Source organism: Oncorhynchus keta, chromosome 5 (genome assembly GCF_023373465.1).
Source record: "Oncorhynchus keta strain PuntledgeMale-10-30-2019 chromosome 5, Oket_V2, whole genome shotgun sequence".
Classification (NCBI taxonomy): domain Eukaryota; kingdom Metazoa; phylum Chordata; class Actinopteri; order Salmoniformes; family Salmonidae; genus Oncorhynchus; species Oncorhynchus keta.
This window is the reverse complement of record NC_068425.1, coordinates 19,314,381-19,335,089: the sequence shown is the minus strand read 5'-3', so window position 1 is coordinate 19,335,089 and position 20,709 is coordinate 19,314,381. Positions and strand designations below refer to the sequence as shown.

General features: G+C 43.6%; 1 protein-coding gene across 3 annotated transcripts in view; it reads right to left on the bottom strand.

Moving 5' to 3' along the window:
• LOC118384186 (microtubule-associated serine/threonine-protein kinase 1-like) overlaps positions 1 to 20,709 on the bottom strand; it is a 59,471-nt gene that overhangs the window by 9,217 nt on the left and 29,545 nt on the right. For 2 of the 3 annotated variants that reach the window (XM_052518960.1, XM_052518961.1), the window contains 16 exons: positions 16,776 to 16,873; positions 16,580 to 16,655; positions 15,922 to 15,994; positions 12,934 to 13,170; positions 12,350 to 12,559; positions 11,648 to 11,749; positions 9,214 to 9,346; positions 9,017 to 9,084; positions 8,533 to 8,609; positions 8,122 to 8,330; positions 7,859 to 7,997; positions 7,596 to 7,728; positions 6,801 to 6,966; positions 6,586 to 6,687; positions 6,283 to 6,405; positions 588 to 697 (listed from right to left, as the gene is read on the bottom strand). In XM_052518960.1, coding sequence (XP_052374920.1) covers positions 588 to 697; positions 6,283 to 6,405; positions 6,586 to 6,687; positions 6,801 to 6,966; positions 7,596 to 7,728; positions 7,859 to 7,997; positions 8,122 to 8,330; positions 8,533 to 8,609; positions 9,017 to 9,084; positions 9,214 to 9,346; positions 11,648 to 11,749; positions 12,350 to 12,559; positions 12,934 to 13,170; positions 15,922 to 15,994; positions 16,580 to 16,655; positions 16,776 to 16,873 — 2,056 coding nt within the window. Of the gene's footprint in view, positions 1 to 587; positions 698 to 6,282; positions 6,406 to 6,585; positions 6,688 to 6,800; positions 6,967 to 7,595; positions 7,729 to 7,858; positions 7,998 to 8,121; positions 8,331 to 8,532; positions 8,610 to 9,016; positions 9,085 to 9,213; positions 9,347 to 10,177; positions 10,309 to 11,647; positions 11,750 to 12,349; positions 12,560 to 12,933; positions 13,171 to 15,921; positions 15,995 to 16,579; positions 16,656 to 16,775; positions 16,874 to 20,709 lie in introns of those variants that run through there. The other variant, XM_052518962.1, reaches the window with a different exon arrangement.

Below are 20,709 nucleotides of genomic sequence, written 5' to 3'. Positions count from 1 at the left end.
TTACTTTCGTCACTAGAGTGAACAGCTGATTTATGGAGGGTATGTAACTGGCAAGCACAGTTTTTGTGCTTGCCAGTTAGCTAGCAGTTCTCATCTGTTAGCAGCCAATGGCTAGCAGTTCTCATCTGTTAGCAGCCAATGGCTAGCAGTTCTCATCTGTTAGCAGCCAATGGCTAGCAGTTCTCATCTGTTAGCAGCCAATGGCTACCAGTTCTCATCTGTTAGCAGCCAATGGCTAGCAGTTCTCATCTGTTAGCAGCCAATGGCTAGCAGTTCTCATCTGTTAGCAGCCAATGGCTAGCAGTTTCTTACTGGTGATAAAAACTGCTGATTGGCATCACTTTTTCGAGACATTACTGAATTATTTAATGTAACAAATTAAACATTAAACCATGTAAAAAATGAATGGTAATTCATGGTAATGTTGTAAACAATTCATTTAGACCCAGTGTTTATTTGAAACAGGTGTTTATTAGCTGAAATGTGTAGCGTTGGCCGGCTATAAAAATGGACAGGTCGGCTATTTGAGACTGTGTTTAATTGAAGTTTTAAGGTAAGTTTAAAGATGAGTAAGTGTAGAGTTTGACCTTGCTGAAGCGAGGGGAGCAGGAGGAGAAACGACGGATTTCGACAGGTTCATCATCATTGGTGTCGTCCTCATCATAAGAGTGGACGTGGTGGTAGCGGTCTGAGCGGGCTGGGGACGGAAGAGGACATGACACACACACACACTTACAAATGAAAACAGACAAATAGCATGGACAAGTGCCTCAAAGCTCCAAACACAGCTAGTTCTTATCTCTATCCCTTATGCAAGTGGTATTCAAAGTCGGGGTTGCGACCAAACCAACATTTTTTAGGAACAAAGAGTAAAGATTATTGTATGGGACAATATGTAAACCTTTTTGAGAAATATTATTTTATTATGTAAATGTATTTATTGGTTTCTTTGATAAGAGATTCAAATGTTTTTTTTATTTATGTTTTGTTTGAATATCCGAAACATACAATATACTTGCATTGAAGCCGCTCAACAACTACATCATACCAGTCATCCAAAAGATTCCCATTCAGAGCGACACACAGAAGCAGCCAGGGTTAATGCCCTGCTCAAGGGAACGTTGACAGATCTCCCACAAGGCCAAAAAATGTGAACCCGAACCCTCCAAAATCCTCCCCACAGTTCCCCAATTCCCCAACAACCAAGAGAATGAACTAAGGAGAAAAAAGGAAAAGACAGATTAAAACAGCAAACAATGCAATCATTTAAACAAAGGACATCATGGACAACTAAAATCATAACAGCAAAGCCAACTGTATATGTTTGTGTGCATGTCTGGCACTATTACATGTATGTGTGTGTTCTTGTATGCATTTATTTGAATGAGAGTATGTGTATATGCATGTGAACAAACACCTGCACAGCATCAACCTCAGGCAAACCGGCATTAGTCATTACCCCCAGTGTCATTCAAGTATACTTTTTTATTATGTTTTTACTTAAAAAATATATATCTTTGACCATCATTCTATCTCCTGCACAGCAACTCCACTCCCACTTGTCTCCAGTTCCACATCCCAACCCTCAGCTTCCCTCAGCCCATCCCATCTATCTCTGCTGGTCACCCTCAGCCCATCCCATCTATCTCTGCTGGCCACCCACTTCGGGTTTCTATGCAACACATATCTTTCAACTATGCTGTGATGTTTAACGTACAATTTCGAATAGAATCGAATAGAATCCACAGATTGCAAGTTCAAGATAAATACGTTTACCAAGAGTATTAGTATATTAGTAATTGACTGACCCGGTCTCTCCAGATCTCCTGACAATACTATTTCTACGGTCAATTTTAGATCAATGCTATGCATTTTCAGCCATTCCTGAACCTGAGACCAGAAACAGGTTACCTGAGGGCAATACCAAAATAAATGGTCTATTGAATCTGTATCCTCACAACAAAACCTGCAGAGCTTCGATGATTTTATTCCCCAAATATTCAACATTTTGTTGGTGGCAAGAATTCTATATAATCATTTTAGCTGAAAAGCACAAAGTCTTGAATCTTGCGTTGTTTTATATATCAACTCATACACCTTGTACCATGGAATCGGTACATCAAAAATCTCTTCCCAACTATTTTGCAATCTGTGTGGCGCAGTTGTCAGCATCCTAGTCCTCAAATGAAACTGGTATACTTTTCTATTTATGCTATTTTTATTCCTCCGCCAGTTTTGATCCTTTATATTGGGCAGACAGACCAGTTCCCTACCTCCTCCCGCAGACCAGTTCCCTTGCCTCCTCCATTTTAGGGGTAATGCTGTGATCAATTAGTTGTACTCTTGGATCGAGCAGATCTTCCCGTACAATTCTGTTGACTCCATGAAGGACATAACTCTTCCATTCCAATTTACAATATCATTAAAGAACAAAATACCCTTTTCAAACTTCAAACTTTCCCTTAAATACAGGTGTTTTACCAACCAGCACATTTGAGTTCAGCCTTAATATTTGAGTTCAGCCTTAATATTTGTTCTATCTTTTCAGGGGGATGAAATTGAAATTGTAGCCAGCTCTGCAATGCTTGTTTGAAAAAGAGAGATACTTTGAAGAAAGTATCATTTTCAATTAATCAGAAAGGCAATTTTTAAACAATGGATGAGCTTTTCTTAGTAATCTACTTGAGAACCATTTAGGGTTCAAATAAAACTTTTGAATAAGTGAAGCTTTTAGAGAGATGTTTAGTGCTTTTATATATAATAATCTCAACCCATCCAATTCATATTCATTATATAGATAGGCATGTTTAATTTTGTCTGGTTTAGCGTCCCAGATAAAGCTAAATATTTTTTCCTCATATGATTTGAAAAACGAATCATCAGGAGTAGGCAACATCATAAGTAAGTGAGTAAACTGAGATATGATAGACAGGTATTTACCTCTCCATGGTTGCAGGATTTTGTCTATTTTTACAAGTTTTCTATTGAAATTCATTGTGGAGAGCTTATTTATATATTTTGTCATATGAATACCAAGTATGTCTACTTCACCATCAGCCCATTTTATAGGTAAACTGCAGGGTAATGTAAAAATTGTATTTTTTAAAAGATCCAATACATAATATTGTACACTTTGCATAATTAGGTTTTATTCCAGAGAGTACAGAAAAGTTATCTTCAATGAGACATTGCAGGGATCTAGCTTGCGGACTTAATATAAAACTTGAGTCATCGGCATACACGGACACCTTGGTTTTTAAGCCTTGGATTTCTAATCCTCTAATGTTGTTATCGGATCTGATTTTAATAGCTAACATTTCGATGGCTATAACGAATAGATATGGTGACAGCGGACACCCTTGTTTAACTCCTCTTGACAATTCAAAACTCTCTGAGAAGTAGCCGTTATTTACTATTTACACCTGGGGTTGCTATACATTCGTTTTATCCATTTTATAAGAGAATTAGCAAAATGGAAAAAATCCAGGCATTTCTAAATAAAATCCACTCTTACTTTATCAAATGCCTTTTCAAAATCCGCTATAAATACCAGGCCTGGCTTCTTAGATGTTTCATGATGTTCTATTATTTCTAGTAGTTGTCGTATATTATCGCCAATGTATCGTCCATGTAAAAAACCTGTCTGATCAGGATGAACAATACCTGGTAAAACCCTTTTAATTCTGAGTGCTATGCATTTCACAAGTATTTTGCATCACAACATTAAAGTGTAAGGGGCCTCCAGTTTTGTAAATAGACTGGGTCTTTATATTTGCCATCTGGGTCTTGTTTTAATAATAGCGAAATCAGACCTTCCTGCTGAGTACCTGACAGACTACCATTTCTATAGGAGTAGTTAAAACAATCTAACAATGGAGCTTTTAGTATATCAAAAAGGCTTGGTATGGGCCTCCCGGGTGGCGCAGTGGTCTAGGGCACTGCATCGTGGGTTCGCGCCCAGGCTCTGTCGCAACCGGCCGCGACCGGGAGGTCCGTGGGGCGACGCACAATTGCCTCAGCGTCGTCCGGGTTAGGGAGAATTTGGCCGGTAGGGATAGCCTTGTCTCATTGCGCACTAGCGACTCCTGTGGCAGGCCAGGTGCAGTGCACGCTAACCAGGTCACCAGGTGCACGGTGTTTCCTCCGACACATTGGTGCGGCTGGCTTCCGGGTTGGATGCGCGCTGTGTTAAGACTTGGTTGGGATGTGTTTCGGAGGACGCATGGGTATCGACCTTCGTCTCTCCCGAGCCCGTACGGGAGTTGTAGCGATGAGACAAGATAGTAACTACTAACAATTGGATACCACAAAATTGGGGAGAAAAGGGGGTAAAACATTTGTTTTTAAAGGCTCTACCGGTATGCCATCAAGACTGAAAGGATTTAATAGCCTCAACAATGTATTCCTCTGTAATTTGGCCTTCGCACTGATCTTTCTAATTCAAATGTTATTGAAGGTTATTTGTTGATGTAAAAATCAACATATACAGTGGGGCAAAAAAGTATTTAGTCAGCCATCAATTGTGCAAGTTCTCCCACTTAAAAAGATGAGAGAAGCCTGTAATTTTCATCATAGGTACACTTCATGACAGTCAAAATCAGAAAAAAAATCCAGGAAATCACATTGTAGGATTTTTAATGAATGTATTTGCAAATTATGGTGGAAAATAAGTATTTGGTCACCTAAAACAAGCAGGATTTCTGGCTCTCACAGACCTGTAATTTCTTCTTTAAGAGGCTCCTCTGTCCTCCACTTGTTACCTGTATTAATGGCACCTGTTTGAACTTGTTATCAGTATAAAAGACACCTGTCCACAACCTTAAACAGTTACACTCCAAACTCCACTATGGCCAAGACCAAAGAGCTGTCAAAGGACACCAGAAACAAAATTGTAGACCTGCACCAGGCTGGGAAGACTGAATCTGCAATAGGTAAGCAGCTTGGTTTGAAGAAATCAACTCTGGGAGCAATTATTAGGAAATGGAAGACATACAAGACCACTGATAATCTCCCTCGATCTGGGGCTCCACGCAAGATCTCACCCCGTGGGGTCACAAGAACGGTGAGCAAAACTCCCAGAACCACACGGGGGACCTAGTGAATGACCTGCAGAGAGCTGGGACCAAAGTAACAAAGCCTACCATCAGTAACACACAACGCCGCCAGGGACTCAAATCCTGCAGTGCCAGACGTGTCCCCCTGCTTAAGCCAGTACATGTCCAGGCCCGTCTGAAGTTTGCTAGAGAGCATTTGGATGATCCAGAAGGAGATTGGGAGAATGTCATATGGTCAGATGAAACCAAAATATAACTTTTTGGTAAAAACTCAACTCGTCGTGTTTGGAGGACAAAGAATGCTGAGTTGCATCCAAAGAACACCATACCTACTGTGAAATATGGGGGTGGAAACATCATGCTTTGGGGCTGTTTTTCTGCAAAGGGACCAGCACCATTGATCCATGTAAAGGAAAGAATGAATGGGGCCATGTATCGTGAGATTTTGAGTGAAAACCACCTTCCATCAGCAAGGGCATTGAAGATGAAACGTGGCTGGGTCTTTCAGCATGACAATGATCCCAAACACACCGCCCGGGCAACGAAGGAGTGGCTTTGTAAGAAGCATTTCAAGGTCCTGGATTGGCCTAGCCAGTCTCCAGATCTCAACCCCAATCTTTGGAGGGAGTTGAAAGTCCGTATTGCCCAGCAACAGCCCCAAAACATCACTGCTCTAGAGGAGATCTGCATGGAGGAATGGGCCAAAATACCAGCAACAGTGTGTGAAAACCTTGTGAAGACTTACAGAAAACGTTTGACCTCTGTTATTGCCAACAAATGGTATATAACAAATTATTGAGATAAACTTTTGTTATTGACGAAATACTTATTTTCCACCATAATTTGCAAATAAATAAATTTAAAATCCTACAATGTGATTTTCTGGATTTTTTTTCTTTCTCATTTTGTCTGTCATAGTTGAAGTGTACCTATGATGAAAATTATAGGCCTCTCTCCATCTTTTTAAGTGGGAGAACTTGCACAATTGGTGGCTGACTAAATACTTTTTTGCCCCACTGTAGCTATTGTCAATAAATTAGGGGGTGGGGTCGCGAGAAACTGTTGCAAAAAAATGGGTTCCCCAAAAATTCTGGAGAAGAGAATGGGGTCCCCGTTGAAAATGTTTGAAACCACTGCCTTATGGTGATTCTATACATTAAGAATGCAACAAATCAGCACAGTTCCCCTTCATGTGACCAGGGGGCAGTGCAGTTAGAGAGAGACTCACTGTCGAAGTAGCTGGTGTCCTCCTCTGACTCTAGGTGGGGGATGAACTCAGCCTTTTGTCTCAGCAGACTGTTCCAGTCCAGTTCAGTGAAGAACGAGTGCTGCTTCACCTCAAATGCACCGCCTGGGCAGCAAAAGAGAAGGAATGAGAGAGAGAGAGAGAGAGAATGAAAGGGAGAGTGAGAATGAAAGGGCGAGCGAGAGAGTGAATCTATATTTTCACTATGAATAGGCAGTTTAGTCCATCTCTGTTACAGCACACATCTGATGTTAGCATGTTGTCAACATGCACGTTTATGCTGACCTGTGCCCAGTCGGACCAATGGGTTGGTCTGAAGCAGAGTAGAGATCAGATGCTGGGCATCGGCAGGAAGAGCGTCATCACCTTCTGGCCACACTATGTCATCTACAAGAGACAGACAGAGATAAGTTGCATTGCACAATGTAGACGTGAGAAATATGGCTTCAAAATGTCTGTAAGATGCTGCTCAATGAACCCACTAACCGCCAACCTCTCACCTGTGATGACCTGTCCAAAGAGCTCCTCAGGCGTGTCTCCAAAGAACGGCACACAGCCCACCAGGAACTCATAGAGGATGATGCCCATAGCCCACCAGTCTACTGGCTTCCCATAGCCCTGTCTCAGGATCACCTCCGGGGCGATGTACTCTGGCGTGCCACACACCTGATGGAGGGCAGAACCACAGCACTCCTATGAGAGGCTCTGTATTCATATTTATGGATAAAACACTGCTGGTGAGATGCTAAGGCTAGTCTCTCTCAAAATGTGAGTAGAAGACATGTGTGGCCAATACACGTTTCTGCCAAGCTGAGGAGATCAATGCGAGAATGCCAGGATGAAACATGAAAGCTTTGGACGTTGTGTTTTCATGTGCAGATGGGTATTCGTCAAATGCTAACAGATCTGTGGCTGTGAGAAAGCCGAGCCAATAAATAATTGGGGATTTAATTGAAGCAGCACCATTCAAAGGGTGGGAAAAACAAAACATCTGAACATCTGTTGATTATCATAACTAAGGCATATTTGGTTATCATTTTGATCAACATTTTGTTCGATGTTGATCATTTCTTTTCTTCACGCTTTGACAACTATATGCACACATTTATAAATTCAGCCTTAATTTATTAATTTGTCTAGAAATAAATACATAAAAAATGGATTAGGTATAGTTTTTTTTCTGAATGGTTATGGAAAATGTAGAAATGTAAATATATTCCTGCAAATTCATTTTGAACGCCTGCCAAGGTTGTGTATACTGTGGTGGGTTTCTCTGCTCTATATACAGTGCACACCTGTTTGTCCAGGAATTCTCTGGTGTCCTTCTCAATGTGTCCTTCGTACAGGTTAGTGGTGAGGCTCATCAGACCCATCTTGGACAGGCCGAAGTCAGTCAGCTTGATGTGCCCCATGGAAGTGATCAGAAGACTGGGGACAGACAGGTCAAAGGTTACCTGAAACACTCGTATATTCGTGTTTGTAATATAATCAAACTTTGAGTTCACTCCAATGAGTCCCATATGATAATTGTTCAATGCCAACCCAAGTGAGGTCTTACTTGTCTGGTTTGAGGTCGCGGTGCACGATGCCATAGTTGTGGATGTACTCCAGTGCCAGGACGGTCTCGGCAAAGTACATGCGTGTCATCTCCACAGGCAATGCCCCGATGTTTTTCAGCAGGGTGGCACAGTCTCCCCCTGGCAACAGATAACACGTGATCAGGCTGACTGCTAACATTCCCATCACCAGCAATGTCCTAAATGCTGCTCCTGTCCTAAACAGACAGGTAATGGTGTCCCGTATATTATTGTGTTAACTTACCCTCTACATACTCCAAGACCATACAGAGGTGCCTGCGGGTCTCAAAGGAGCAGAACATGGAGACCACGAATGGGTTCTCAGCGAAGGTCAGGATGTCTCTCTCTACGAAGGCCTGTTGGATCTGGTTCCTCAGGATCAGGTTCTGCTTGTTGATCTTCTTCATGGCGAAACGCTGACGGGTCTCCAGGTGACGGACCAGGTAAACAGCCCTGGAGACACACACACGCATACACACAGTTAGTAATCTGATTTTATACCCATTTTACTGAGTAAATCTAGTGTTTTCTCCTAAAAGCATTCAATGGACATCAACAGATGGCTCAGAGACATGTACTAATGTAACATTCATATGCGTGAACACACCCTCACACCCACACACACACCCACACTCACACCCACACTCACACTCACCCATAGGCTCCATTGCTGATCAGCTTTATGGTCTGGAAGTCAGCCTCTTCGGGCGTCTTCATAGCTCTCATCTTGCCCTGAGGGAGAGAGCATGACAGTAGGGTAAGACGAGACTGGATCTGGCCAGACCTCCAAAACCAGGCCCACAGGAGTGACGTTGTCTCCTTTTCCCCCAGTGCTACCCTTGTCTTCCTGACTTCTTGTCCAGTTAGCAGAATTTTGGTACCTGTCCTGATGGTTGAAGGAGGGCTGATTGCAAGGCTACAAGGCACTAGAGGATATCCTGCTTCGGACTCTAATCAAAGCAAATGGACTCAATTACGTAGGGTAATGTCCACTGTGCCAAGTAATTAGTAGAGGAAGCATATTCATTAGAGTCAGCAGGACCTTGGACTACAGTTTCACTTAACCCAAAGGGACAGAGGGAGAGGGGGGTTGATGGTGGGTGGCCTGAGAAGAGGTGGAGTGGGGACAAGGTTCTCACCTCTGTTGAGTCATCTGTTTCTGGGGTGAGAGGTCCCTCACTGTTGTAGCTATCCAGGTTCACCATTTCTGGGGACATACAGAGGGAGTACCTATGAGCTGCATTTCAGCAATACATAGAGTGAGAGAGCAACAGTAGTCAACACAAGTCAAGTTTTCGTCTTTCTCTCTCTCTCTCGGACTCATTCTCTCGCTCACCCTCTATAGGGTCTCGTGTCAGTCCCAGCTGGCTGATAATGTAGCGAGGGATGTCTGTCTTCATCAGGTGTCCCTCCTTGGCGTGGTCCTCTGCTGCCTCCAGCAGGTGGTAGAACTCCTCTGGATTAAACTCCTGAGAGACAGGAACAGGGGGACCACATTCAGTGTGACACAGGTATAACACTGCTTGAATCAAGATATAACTAATTTTATTGCCGCACTACAGACGCGATATCAGTCCGCTAATACTGGATTAGTAAAGGCCCAGTGCACTACTTTTTTGAAGACATTTTTTTCAAATAATTATTCAGATTTGTCTACTTCCCGCGTCTATGCATGTACCAAATATAAAATACTAGTTGAATGGGTTTCCATCACATTTTCAACTCTACTGATGATTTTCTCACCCCAAATGTTTTATATAGCGAGTAAGTCATCAGAGTCATCAGAGTCTCACCCTCTTTTACACTGCTGCTACTCTCTGTTCATCATATATGCATAGTCACTTTAACTATACATTCATGTACATACTACCTCAATTGGGCCGACCAACTACTGCTCCCGCACATTGGCTAACCGGGCTATCTGCATTGTGTCCCGCCACCCGCCAACCCCTCTTTGATGCTACTGCTACTCTCTGTTCATCATATATGCATAGTCACTTTAACCATATCTACATGTACATACTACCTCAATCAGCCTGACTAACCGGTGTCTGTATATAGCCTTGCTACTGTTATTTTCAAATGTCTTTTTACTGTTGTTTTATTTCTTTACTTACCCACACACACACACACACACACACACACACACACACACACACACACACACACACACACACACACACACACACACACACACACACACACACACACACACACACACACACACACACACACACACCTTTTTTCGCACTATTGTTTAGAGCCTGTAAGTAAGCATTTCACTGTAAGGTCTACTATACCTGTTGTATTCGGCGCACGTGACAAATAAACTTTGATTTGATTTGATTTGTACCCACTCTGGTATTGGCACGGTACTGTTTCTGCGCCCTGCACGCTGTTGGCTAGAGCACACGCATAGCCTACATCACGGGTATTCAACTCTTAACCTACGAGGTCAGGAGCCTGCTGGTTTTCTGTCCTACCTGATAATAAATTGCACTCACCTGGTGTCCCAGGTATAAATCAGTCTCTAATTAGAGGGGAACAATGAAAGTAATGCAGTAGAACTGGCTTCGAGGTCCAGAATTGAGTTGATGAGATTATTGATTATTGCATCGATGATGATGTCACCAGAATAAGACCCTCAGAAAATGTATTGGAAAGGAGCATCAAGATCATGACCTTGCACTTTCACCACCCTGTGAAGTTCATCGTAAATTATTTAATCTGTTGCCTAATAAACTGCATGCTTCCCTGACGAGTTGTAGTGGGAGGACCATACACATGTCATTGCAAGACTCTAAGTTAACTTAACTTCCATTTGATGGGTTATTATTTCAAAATTTGAGCATAAAAGAGTCAGAGTTCAGTATAACTACAGTATGCTGCAAATACTGCGTCCAAAATACCACTGTTTTATTTACAGCAGTAATTTAGCAGTCAGAGTGCAGTATAACTACAGTATGCTGCAAATACTGCGTCCAAAATACCACTGTTTTATTTACAGCAGTAATTTAGCAGTTAGAGTGCAGTATAACTGCAGTTCAACTGCAGTACACTACAGTTATTCTGCAATTATTGCGTCTAAAACACCACAGTCAACTGCAGTTACTACACTTCTACTGCAGTTTCAAAATTGCAATCTTTTTTTGTAAGGGCTTGTCTAACGTATTTTATTTGGTCGACATTTGGAAGGTTCACTGAAAAAAAATTATGTTTCCATCAGGCCTGTCATGAATTTTTTTTATCCAACATGTCCTTTACGCACATAAAAATGTTGGATGGAAGCCAAGTTTATGAGGCCTGCTGGCTGCGTTCACCCAGAGGACAGGACTCCTGATCTACCAGAGACCCTGAGTCAGTCTGGGCTACACACACAGGCTCAAACTTTAAATGACACAGTCACGGTCTGTGAGACTCAGACAGGACTTCAGGGGGCCGCTGGTATTTGTAATACTGTAGCAAGGCAACTGGAATTTTAATCTAAATGCAAATGGGATTGCTAGCCAGTCAGATTGGGCCTTTTAGCAAGGTGCTTAGTTGGAGCTCAGTATTTTTGCCCTACTGTGTAATAAACCCCCTGTTTAAATGTTTCTAATGACTGTTTGTGCACATATTTATTTAAGGAAATGAATTTGTCTTTGGTTCAGACCAGGGATATGGTCTGTTAAATAATTAGTGGGGCCATGGACCGTGAATGTGACTGTGAACACTCTCATGACCATTACCATGACTGTGATTGTGTTCAGAGTTCTGTTTTCTGTTCTCACCAGGCACTCCAGCAGCCTTGCTGGGCGAGAGATGATGATGAGGAGTTTCTTCACCAGCTCTGTGACGAAGGCCACCTCTGAGCTCTCTGATCGCTCGTACGCCTGAGGGAGAGAGAAATAGACGGAGGAAGAGAGAGAGAGAGAAACGTTGAGGGAGAGAGAGAAGTAGAGAGAGAGAGAGAGACAGCGACAGACAGAAAAATACAAAATAAATCTAAGCTTGGCAGCAGCGCTGGATGTGAGAACAGTCATATACCAGGCAAAACTAATCCAATCAAACAGAATACTGGCAACCCAAAATAATCAGACCGATTTAATCAACCCGCCAAACCAGGGATACAGAGGAAGTTCCGTGATAGGTTCTATCTGCTCACACAAATCACACACACTATTACACAATTAGCCTTATTTTACTCCTTTACTCATTCTTATCCTTCTGAAAGGCGTAGTGCTATCATTTGAAATGAGATGATAGGAACTAAATGTGCCTCTCAGCAGCCTGCAGCTAGGCCACCCAGACATGAGAAGAGCCTGATATTGAGACAATGTGGCTCCCATTCAACAATTCCACTCAGGGCTATGCTGATGTTATACACTGCAACATAAGAGTGGCTTATGGGAAGCTCTATAAACCCAGAACTGACCTCTCCTGGCACCTATCATGACATCTTAGCCTATAGTTACAGAGTTTCTGTGACTCACGTCATTGAGCAGCTTCTCCAGGTTCTCCTGCAGCTCAAAGAAGTAGACAGTGGTGATGAGGCCCTCGCGAGCTTTGGACAGGCAGTCCCTGGACAGCTCTGCTATCTGATGGTGGATGAAGCTGATGACCCCGTCGGCCAGCGGCAGCACGCTCTCAGGGGAGAAGGCATTGATGAACTCTGCAAGATGCTCCTCCATCTGAGCCGTGGCCTGGGAGAGGGAGATATAGGAAACAGAGTTAGGAGAGTTTTACCCATTTCATATTTTACATTCAAAACTGAAATAGTTCAGTTTCGCTCCATTGACCCGTGGTATTTCCATCATTCTCACTTCCACCTGTTTAAAAGTAGACATAACTCCTGACATACAAATCAGAGAGGAGACAGCCTCGTTTCCCCTCAACTTCCATAGAAGAGAGTTTCTCTGACATACAGTACCACACTGAGCAAACACCACAACCTGCTTCCTTTTGATACCAGTGTGCTATAACCAATCCTTATCCTTACTTGCACTTGAAAGTGTGAGAGACAATTATGTTTTGTGTGTGTGTGTGGATGTGCATCTGTGTGTGTGTCATGTCTTACTTTGGGGAAGCGCTCCTTGTACACATGGTTCATCATGATGATCTCATTGTCATAGCAGGAGGGGGAGCGTCCAGGACTGAGGCTGCGGGAGCGTGGCCGCATGTGTGGTGAGCAGCGGCCCCCATCATCGTCGGTGATGCTCTCCGTGCTGCCAAAGTGCTTGGACAGGAAGTGCAACTCGTCCATGGTGGGCTGGAAAGGCAGCTGGTGCAGCCGCTCCTGAGATGAGCTGGAGGACTGGAGGGGGAGGAAGAGAGAGAGAAGGAGGAGAAAGAGAAGGGAGGAAGAGTGGATGTGTTGGACAGAAGACAAAAGAAGAAGACAATTGATGTTCTCTCATACATGAAATCCAGTTTTTGTATTGGCCAGAACCATAGCTAATCATGTACTCTGGTGGCTCTGGTAGTGGCTATACTGGCAAGTGGGGACAGTTAACCTCATCCATCTGTCTCACCTCCGAGAGACGGAGAGAGACATTAATGAAGTGAGCACAGCACCAGGGTCTGCTACATTAATCTGTCCCTTTCAGACACAGACTCATTTACCTGCTGAGTCAAAGCAATGGGACTTGACATTCACCACTAACCACAGGCTCAATCCCAAATCAATCCCAATTGGCATCCCTGCTTAAAACAATCAGGACAAGTATGGATGGAAGGACGGGAAGATTATCTCTGTCACTGCATTTCATGGTTATAAATGTTCTGTTATTCATCGATGCTGCTTTCTCAATATGTCTGCCAGGGTATTGAAAAGTTTTCACTCCCAAATGGATCTGTCTCCACCATAGCCATGATCAGACTCAGCAAAAGGTGGCGCTACAAAGTATTAACTTAAGGGGGCTGAATAATTTTGCATGCCCAATTTTTCCGTTTTTGATTTGTTAAAAAAGTTTGAAATATCCAATAAATGTCGTTCCACTTCATGATTGTGTCCCACTTGTTGTTGATTCTTCACAAAAAAATACAGTTTTATATCTTTATGTTTGAAGCCTGAAATGTGGCAAAAGGTCGCAAAGTTCAAGGGGGCCGAATACTTTCGCACGTCACTGTAGTTGTGAAGAGGGCACGATAATACCCTTTCCCCCCCAGGAGACTGAAAAGATTTGGCATCAAGACCCTCAAAAGGTTCTACAGCTGCACCATTGAAAACATCCTGACCGGTTGCATCACTGCTTGGTATGGTAACTGCTCGGCATCTGACCGTAAGGCGCTACAGAGGGGCCAAGCATCCTGCCATCCAGGACCTACTGTATATACTAGGCGGTGTCAGAGGAAAGCCCCAAAAAATGTTCTCCGCTACCGCACGGCAAGCGGTACTGGACCGCCAAGTCTAGGGCCAAAAGGCTCCTTAACAGCTTCTACCCCCAAGCCATAAGACTGCTGAACAACTAATGAAATGGCCACCGGATTATTTACATTCATCCCCCATTTGTGTTGTACACTGCTGCTACTCACTGTTTATTATCTATGCATAGTCACTTTACCCCTACCTACATGTACAAATTACCTCAACTAACCGGTACCCCCTGTATATAGCCTCGTTATTGTTATTTTATTGTGTTACTTTGTACACTTAGTTTATTTGGTAAATATTTTCTTAACTCTTTCTTGAACTGCATTGTGTTGGTTAAGGGTTTGCAAGTAAGCATTTCACGATAAGGTTGTATTCGGCGCATGTGACAAATAAAGTTTGATTTGAAGCCACCCTGCCAGCTCCATACTGAGTTCCATGTCTGGGCTCATTCAGATATATATGTGTTGTTTGTTGACACATTATTTCCAGTGGGGGTATTTAGCTAAATAGAGCCTGTGGTGAATTGGGCACCGAACAGCATGTACTTGCGCTATCTATTTTCTCCTCTTTTCTACTCTCCTCTCTTATCCCACCGGTCTGGTTCTTATCTAGCTACCCTCGTCTGTTCCTCCCTCTCCCACTGGCCAGACGAGAGCAGTCCCCAGGCCTCTGATGTTGTGTTACATAAGTGAGGAAAACAGAGAGGGAGAGAGAGGGAGAGAGAGAGAGAGAGAGAGAGAGAAGAGAGAGAGAGAGAGAGAGAGAGAGAGAGAGAGAGAGAGAGAGAGAGAGAGAGAGAGAGAGAGAGAGAGAGAGAGAGATGAGAGAGAGAGAGAGAGAGAGAGAGAGAGAGAGAGAGAGAGAGAGAGAGAGAGAGAGAGAGAGAGAGAGAGACCTGAGGGAGGGGAATCAAAGACAGAGAAAATGTGGGCAGAGATGATGTTTGTGCCGGCATGTGTGTGTGTCTATGAGTGTGTGAATGAGAGAGAGAAACTGAAGAAGACCCTGAAGCAATGACAGAGACAGTAAGAGTGTACCATGGTGTTAGAAAGAGAAAGGAGACAGAGACAGTAAGAGTGTACCATGGTGTTAGAAAGAGAAAGGAGACAGAGACAGTAAGAGTGTGCCATGGGGTTAGAAAGAGAAAGGAGACAGAGACAGTAAGAGTGTGCCATGGTGTTAGAAAGAGAAAGGAGACAGAGACAGTAAGAGTGTACCATGGTGTTAGAAAGAGAGATGAGACAGAGACAGTAAGTGTGCCATGGTGTTAGAAAGAGAAAGGAGACAGAGACAGTAAGAGTGTACCATGGTGTTAGAAAGAGAAAGGAGACAGAGACAGTAAGAGTGTGCCATGGTGTTAGAAAGAGAAAGGAGACAGAGACAGTAAGAGTGTGCCATGGTGTTAGAAAGAGAAAGGAGACAGAGACAGTAAGAGTGTGCCATGGTGTTAGAAAGAGAAAGGAGACAGAGACAGTAAGAGTGTGCCATGGTGTTAGAAAGAGAAAGGAGACAGAGACAGTAAGAGTGTGTCATGGTGTTAGAAAGAGAAAGGAGACAGAGACAGTAAGAGTGTGCCATGGTGTTAGAAAGAGAAAGGAGACAGAGACAGTAAGAGTGTGCCATGGTGTTAGAAAGAGAAAGGAGACAGAGAAAGTGAAGTAAGTCAGACAAAGCAGGGTAAATCTGTGCTACCGTGGAGCTGGGTGTGTTGGTGCCATATCCAGAGGAGGGCAGAGATGCCAGGGACCATCGTCGACCATCCGCCCTTCAGAGGAGAAAAACAATGTACAGTAATAAACCTGAGAGCATCAGACTTATGCCCAACATCCTCAATGCATCCACCAATCAAACTAATATGGAAATATGCGAATGAGGCGGCGCCTGCACCCTGTATGACACAACTGATCCACCGTATTGTGTTAGTCATAAGAGCCATCCGAAGGGAGAGGGAATTGAGTGGAGTGGCCTGGCCATTGTGTTTCTATGGGGCTGCAGCATGCTGCAGTGACAGACTGGCAGAAAAATTTGATAAACACGAACAGTGAGTACAAAAAGCTATTACTGCTCATGCCTCTGCTCCTCTAACTCTGACTGACTGACTGACTGGGAAGAGAAGGGATGACTGGATTGGACCTCTTCACATGTGTATGTTGTTGTGTATCTCAAACATACATACACACATTCCTACCTCCTGGCTAGGCTCTTTGGCTTCCTCTCACCACTGACTCTGAGAGGTGTGATCATTCTCACTGGGAGGTGCTAGACCTGCATCTAACAGGTATTCAACTCTCCCTCCCTCTCTCACATACATACACATGCATGCATACACACAGTGTCAGGGAGCTATTACCTTCTGGAGGAGGCGAATGAGAAGTGTGCCGCGGTGCTGGAAGAGAAGTTGCGTGGGCTGTCCAGAGGGCTACTTCCTGGAAACATAAAGGAATGGGAATAGAGAAACAGGCAGAGCATGAAAGAGGAGGAGAGGTACTGTATAATGACGTGTTTACAGTAAGATGTTTCCAGTCCGAGATGGCTGTAGTACGTACCGAGGTGTCCAGGGAGGGGCAGAGGAGAGTGTGGGCGGTGGGGCAGAGTGGGAGAGGTGGTGGACAGGATCAGACTCTTCCTGTTACTGGTACGACAACTGGAAACACAGAGAAAGACAAATAGAGGGAGTTTTATGAACAATGATGTATTAGTAGGAGATCTTCTGTGAAGGTTTAGTGTGGTACATAAAAGAGAGAGTGTGTTACTGCAAGTATGTGTGTGTGTTTGTCTGTGGTTTAGTGTGTTCAAGTGTGTGTTTGTGTGTGTGGACATGTGTGTATGCGGGGCTCACTGCAGGAGGAACAAGACGATAAAGAACATTCAATTTGCCATCAATCCCCAGCCGTCTCCTCTTATGCAAGATAAGGGTGAAGAGTATGAAGGGGGGAGAGATACAGAGCGAGAGAGGGAGAGAGGGAAGACAACAGGATCCTCTCAAATCAATGGGAGAACCTCAATCCTAATTGGAACCTCCACTCCACACACTCTCCTCCATGTTGTACTACACATGATGACTCTATCTGAGTCACACACAGGCGTTCTCAGTAATGGCACGAGGCCTCTTTAATGGCACTCTAAAAGCCCACAGCTCAGATCCATTTGAAACACACTCAGATAGCTCCATCACCAGCACTATGACATATTGCCCCATCCACTCCTCTTTAACACTGTATGCACTACCAGTCAGTCAGTGTGGCTTGGCTTTTTACCGTCAAGGAAAGGAGGAGAGATGCTGCGTTCATATGCTGGTCGGAAATAGGAAACTCGAAAATGTCCAACTTGCTGATTCGTGGGACACGGCAAGTGTATAACTACAACCAGTTAGAAAGATATTCCTAGTTCCATATAGCACGTGAATGTGAGAAGAGTCCTGCTGTTTTCCCAGATCCTACCTCTGTCACACAGGGGAGAGGTTATACAGACATGCCTGTTGCCATAGCCGCAGTAATTAGGGGTGCTGAGGGTGCTGAAAATCCCCCTAAATAAAAACTCTGAATAAAATAATAAATAATAATAATAAAAAATAAAAAATACATTTCTTCACAAAAGTGGCGCACTGGGCCTTTACTAGTCCTTTATTAGCGGACCGGTGTAGCCCTCTGTAGCGCAGAAAGATTTTCCTTCCCAAAAATTGCCTAAAGCCTTGAACAATACAACCTTTAACTGATTGAAAGTAAGGGGATATCAGTGAACAAATTCCATGGTCAAGGCTACGACGGCCCCAGAGCAATGAATGAAGCGTACTCACGTGTTCAAAAGCGCACATCAGACCCGGAGCCTAATGGTTCTCAGGCAGGCCTAGCTCTTCATGTGTCTAAGTTTAGAAAACTATCTCTCTGCAGAAGTGACAGTTACAGGGTTGGTAAAAACAGCTTGATTGCTCTAGCAACATCCGGGAAACTGGGCAGAAGGGAATGGTGCTTCAAATACAGCAATTGTACAACATATTTAATTGTGTCTCTCATTCTCCTTCAACATATTATTGAGAGAGATAAATTGCATCAAAAAAGTTATTTAACAATTTGCAATGTTTGAATTGACAACATTAATTACTGAACAAGTAATTACATTATTGCCGCCAGCAAGCAGTCTAAAGATGGCAGCATTGCGACACCATGTATAGTGTCGTGAAATGTGAACATGAGGAAAGGATGACCAAATAGGCCTACCAATAAACATTTATCCATTAGCTAAAGCTCTAGGCTACATTCCTTTCTGCTACCACAGAAAGCCCATCATCGAATAGATGTCGCAATTTCAGCACCATGGACAGTGATCAGCAGTCTATACTTTGTTAATGCCTGTCTGGTTAACGGGAGGATGAGCTCCTACCATGTGAGGAACCAGAGAAGCTACTTTATACCAGTGGCACAGATGGGGGGGGGTCTACCTGTGTCAGAGCAACGTCCCCTTGGCCATCCCACTCCTCAAGTGCCCTTTTGGGTATTTTTCTGTATACAGTTTTTGTCATTGTTGTTCTGAACCCACTGACCCCAAGTTGTCATGATGTCATCAAGTAACACTTGATAACACTTGATTTAAATAGTCATCCATATTCGGTCTGGTGGTTGACTGTTACCGTGACAATCCAATTGCTAACTCAACGACAAGCCGATGTTGATGACTAGTGCAACAGTGGTGCAATTCCATCGAGGTGCAATTCCCACTCTTTCTTCCTTCCGACTGGGCAGTAGCAGAGAGGCAGCAGTTGTGTCCCACACCTGTGTGAAGCTAGCCACAATAAGGATTGGCCACAATGGTGGAATTTTTGCTTCGCCTTAAAAATAAAAGTCCCCAATTAATACTGACCAAAACAGATAGAGATAGTGGAATAATGCCATATTTAGACTAGATATTAATGCTAAACAAGGTTGGAATGTTGTTATATAACTTAAAAATAAATACAATAATTTATTAATTTGACAATAAACAGTAAAAAACAGTTAATTGGTGGCATAAATATATGCACATGTACAGCCTTGCCTATAGTGTACACCCATGAAATGGGGTATCATACTACTGTACAGTGACACCCACAGAACACAACTATGTCTCGGGTCAGATCTTGGGTATTCGGATTCTGAGTGGACCCGAGAAGAATTCTAATCCTCACTCAACTATTGCTACACGACATATGTCATCAATTTAGGGCACCAGGCATATACATTCAGCCTTTCCCAGCACACAGGCAGATACGTGAGGGGAACTCTCCTTGACCACACACATACCCCCCCCCACTTTCACCACACCCCACCGCCACACACACAGTTTCTTTGACGTTGTGTCAGAGTGTTTTTCCGTCTGAATAAATGCAGAGTCACTGGGACTAATAGGCTGATTGCTGAGTCATGACGTGAGCTGACTGTAGGATCACCCAGTCGGACAGACACAGAGGCAGTCGCAGAGACAACCTCCTCTATTCCATTGGGAGACAGAAACAGAGTGCTGCTAGCAACCAATCACAGACAGTCTAGTCAGGCTGCAGGTAATGCTAATGATTAGCATGACTCTGCAACAAATCAGTTCAATCAACCCCTGTGTTTGCTCTATCTGTTTGTTTCAGTTGTGAAGATTGTACTCCTGTGCTTGTGGTTATTACTGAAAACCAGCTGTTAGCCTAAACCCAAATATCCCCAACCACTAACCAGAGTGAGTTCATTCATTTTTGTTTTCATTACCTTTCCTATAAAATATGATCCGTCATCAAGCTTATAGTTATGGTCATTTAAGGTCTCAACTCTTTAGTCTTTGCTACAGATGGATGCCTCTGTAATCCTAATTTGTGGTCCTCATCCCCAGCACTGGGCCTCTCCAGATTCAGTCCTAATTCAACGTGAGGGAGAGGCTTTGGAGACGTATTAATTAACGTTTCATTGCACTGCAGATGATGGTGGGTGCAGAAAGCGACGGCGAGCACATTAAACACTGTTTCACTTGGCTTTCATCACGTTCGTGGTTAATTGTTTCTTCAGCAACTGGGGCTATTTAAAGGAGTGCAGGGCGCTCAGAGGCATCAGTGAGAAACCCAGAGTACAAAGAGCCTCACTGGCTGAGATTCTACTTCTGTGGTTCTCAGACTAGCAGGATAAATGCACTCTCAATGCCGTGGGAAATAAATATGGCTAAGTGTTCACACATATATGTACACAGGCACACAAAGGCACGCATGTAAACGTACACACATGCAATTTAAGATGCACTACATGGCCAAAAAGGTGTGGACATCCCTCAAAATGAGTAGATGTGGCTATTTGAGCCACATCCGTTGCTGACAGGTGCATAAAATCGAGCACACAACCATGCAATCTCCATAGACAAACATTGGCATTAGAATGGCCCATTCGGAAGAGCTCAGAGACTTTCAACGTGGCACCGTCATAGGATGCCACCTTTCCAACAAGTCAGTTCGTCAAATTTCTGCCCAGCTAGAGC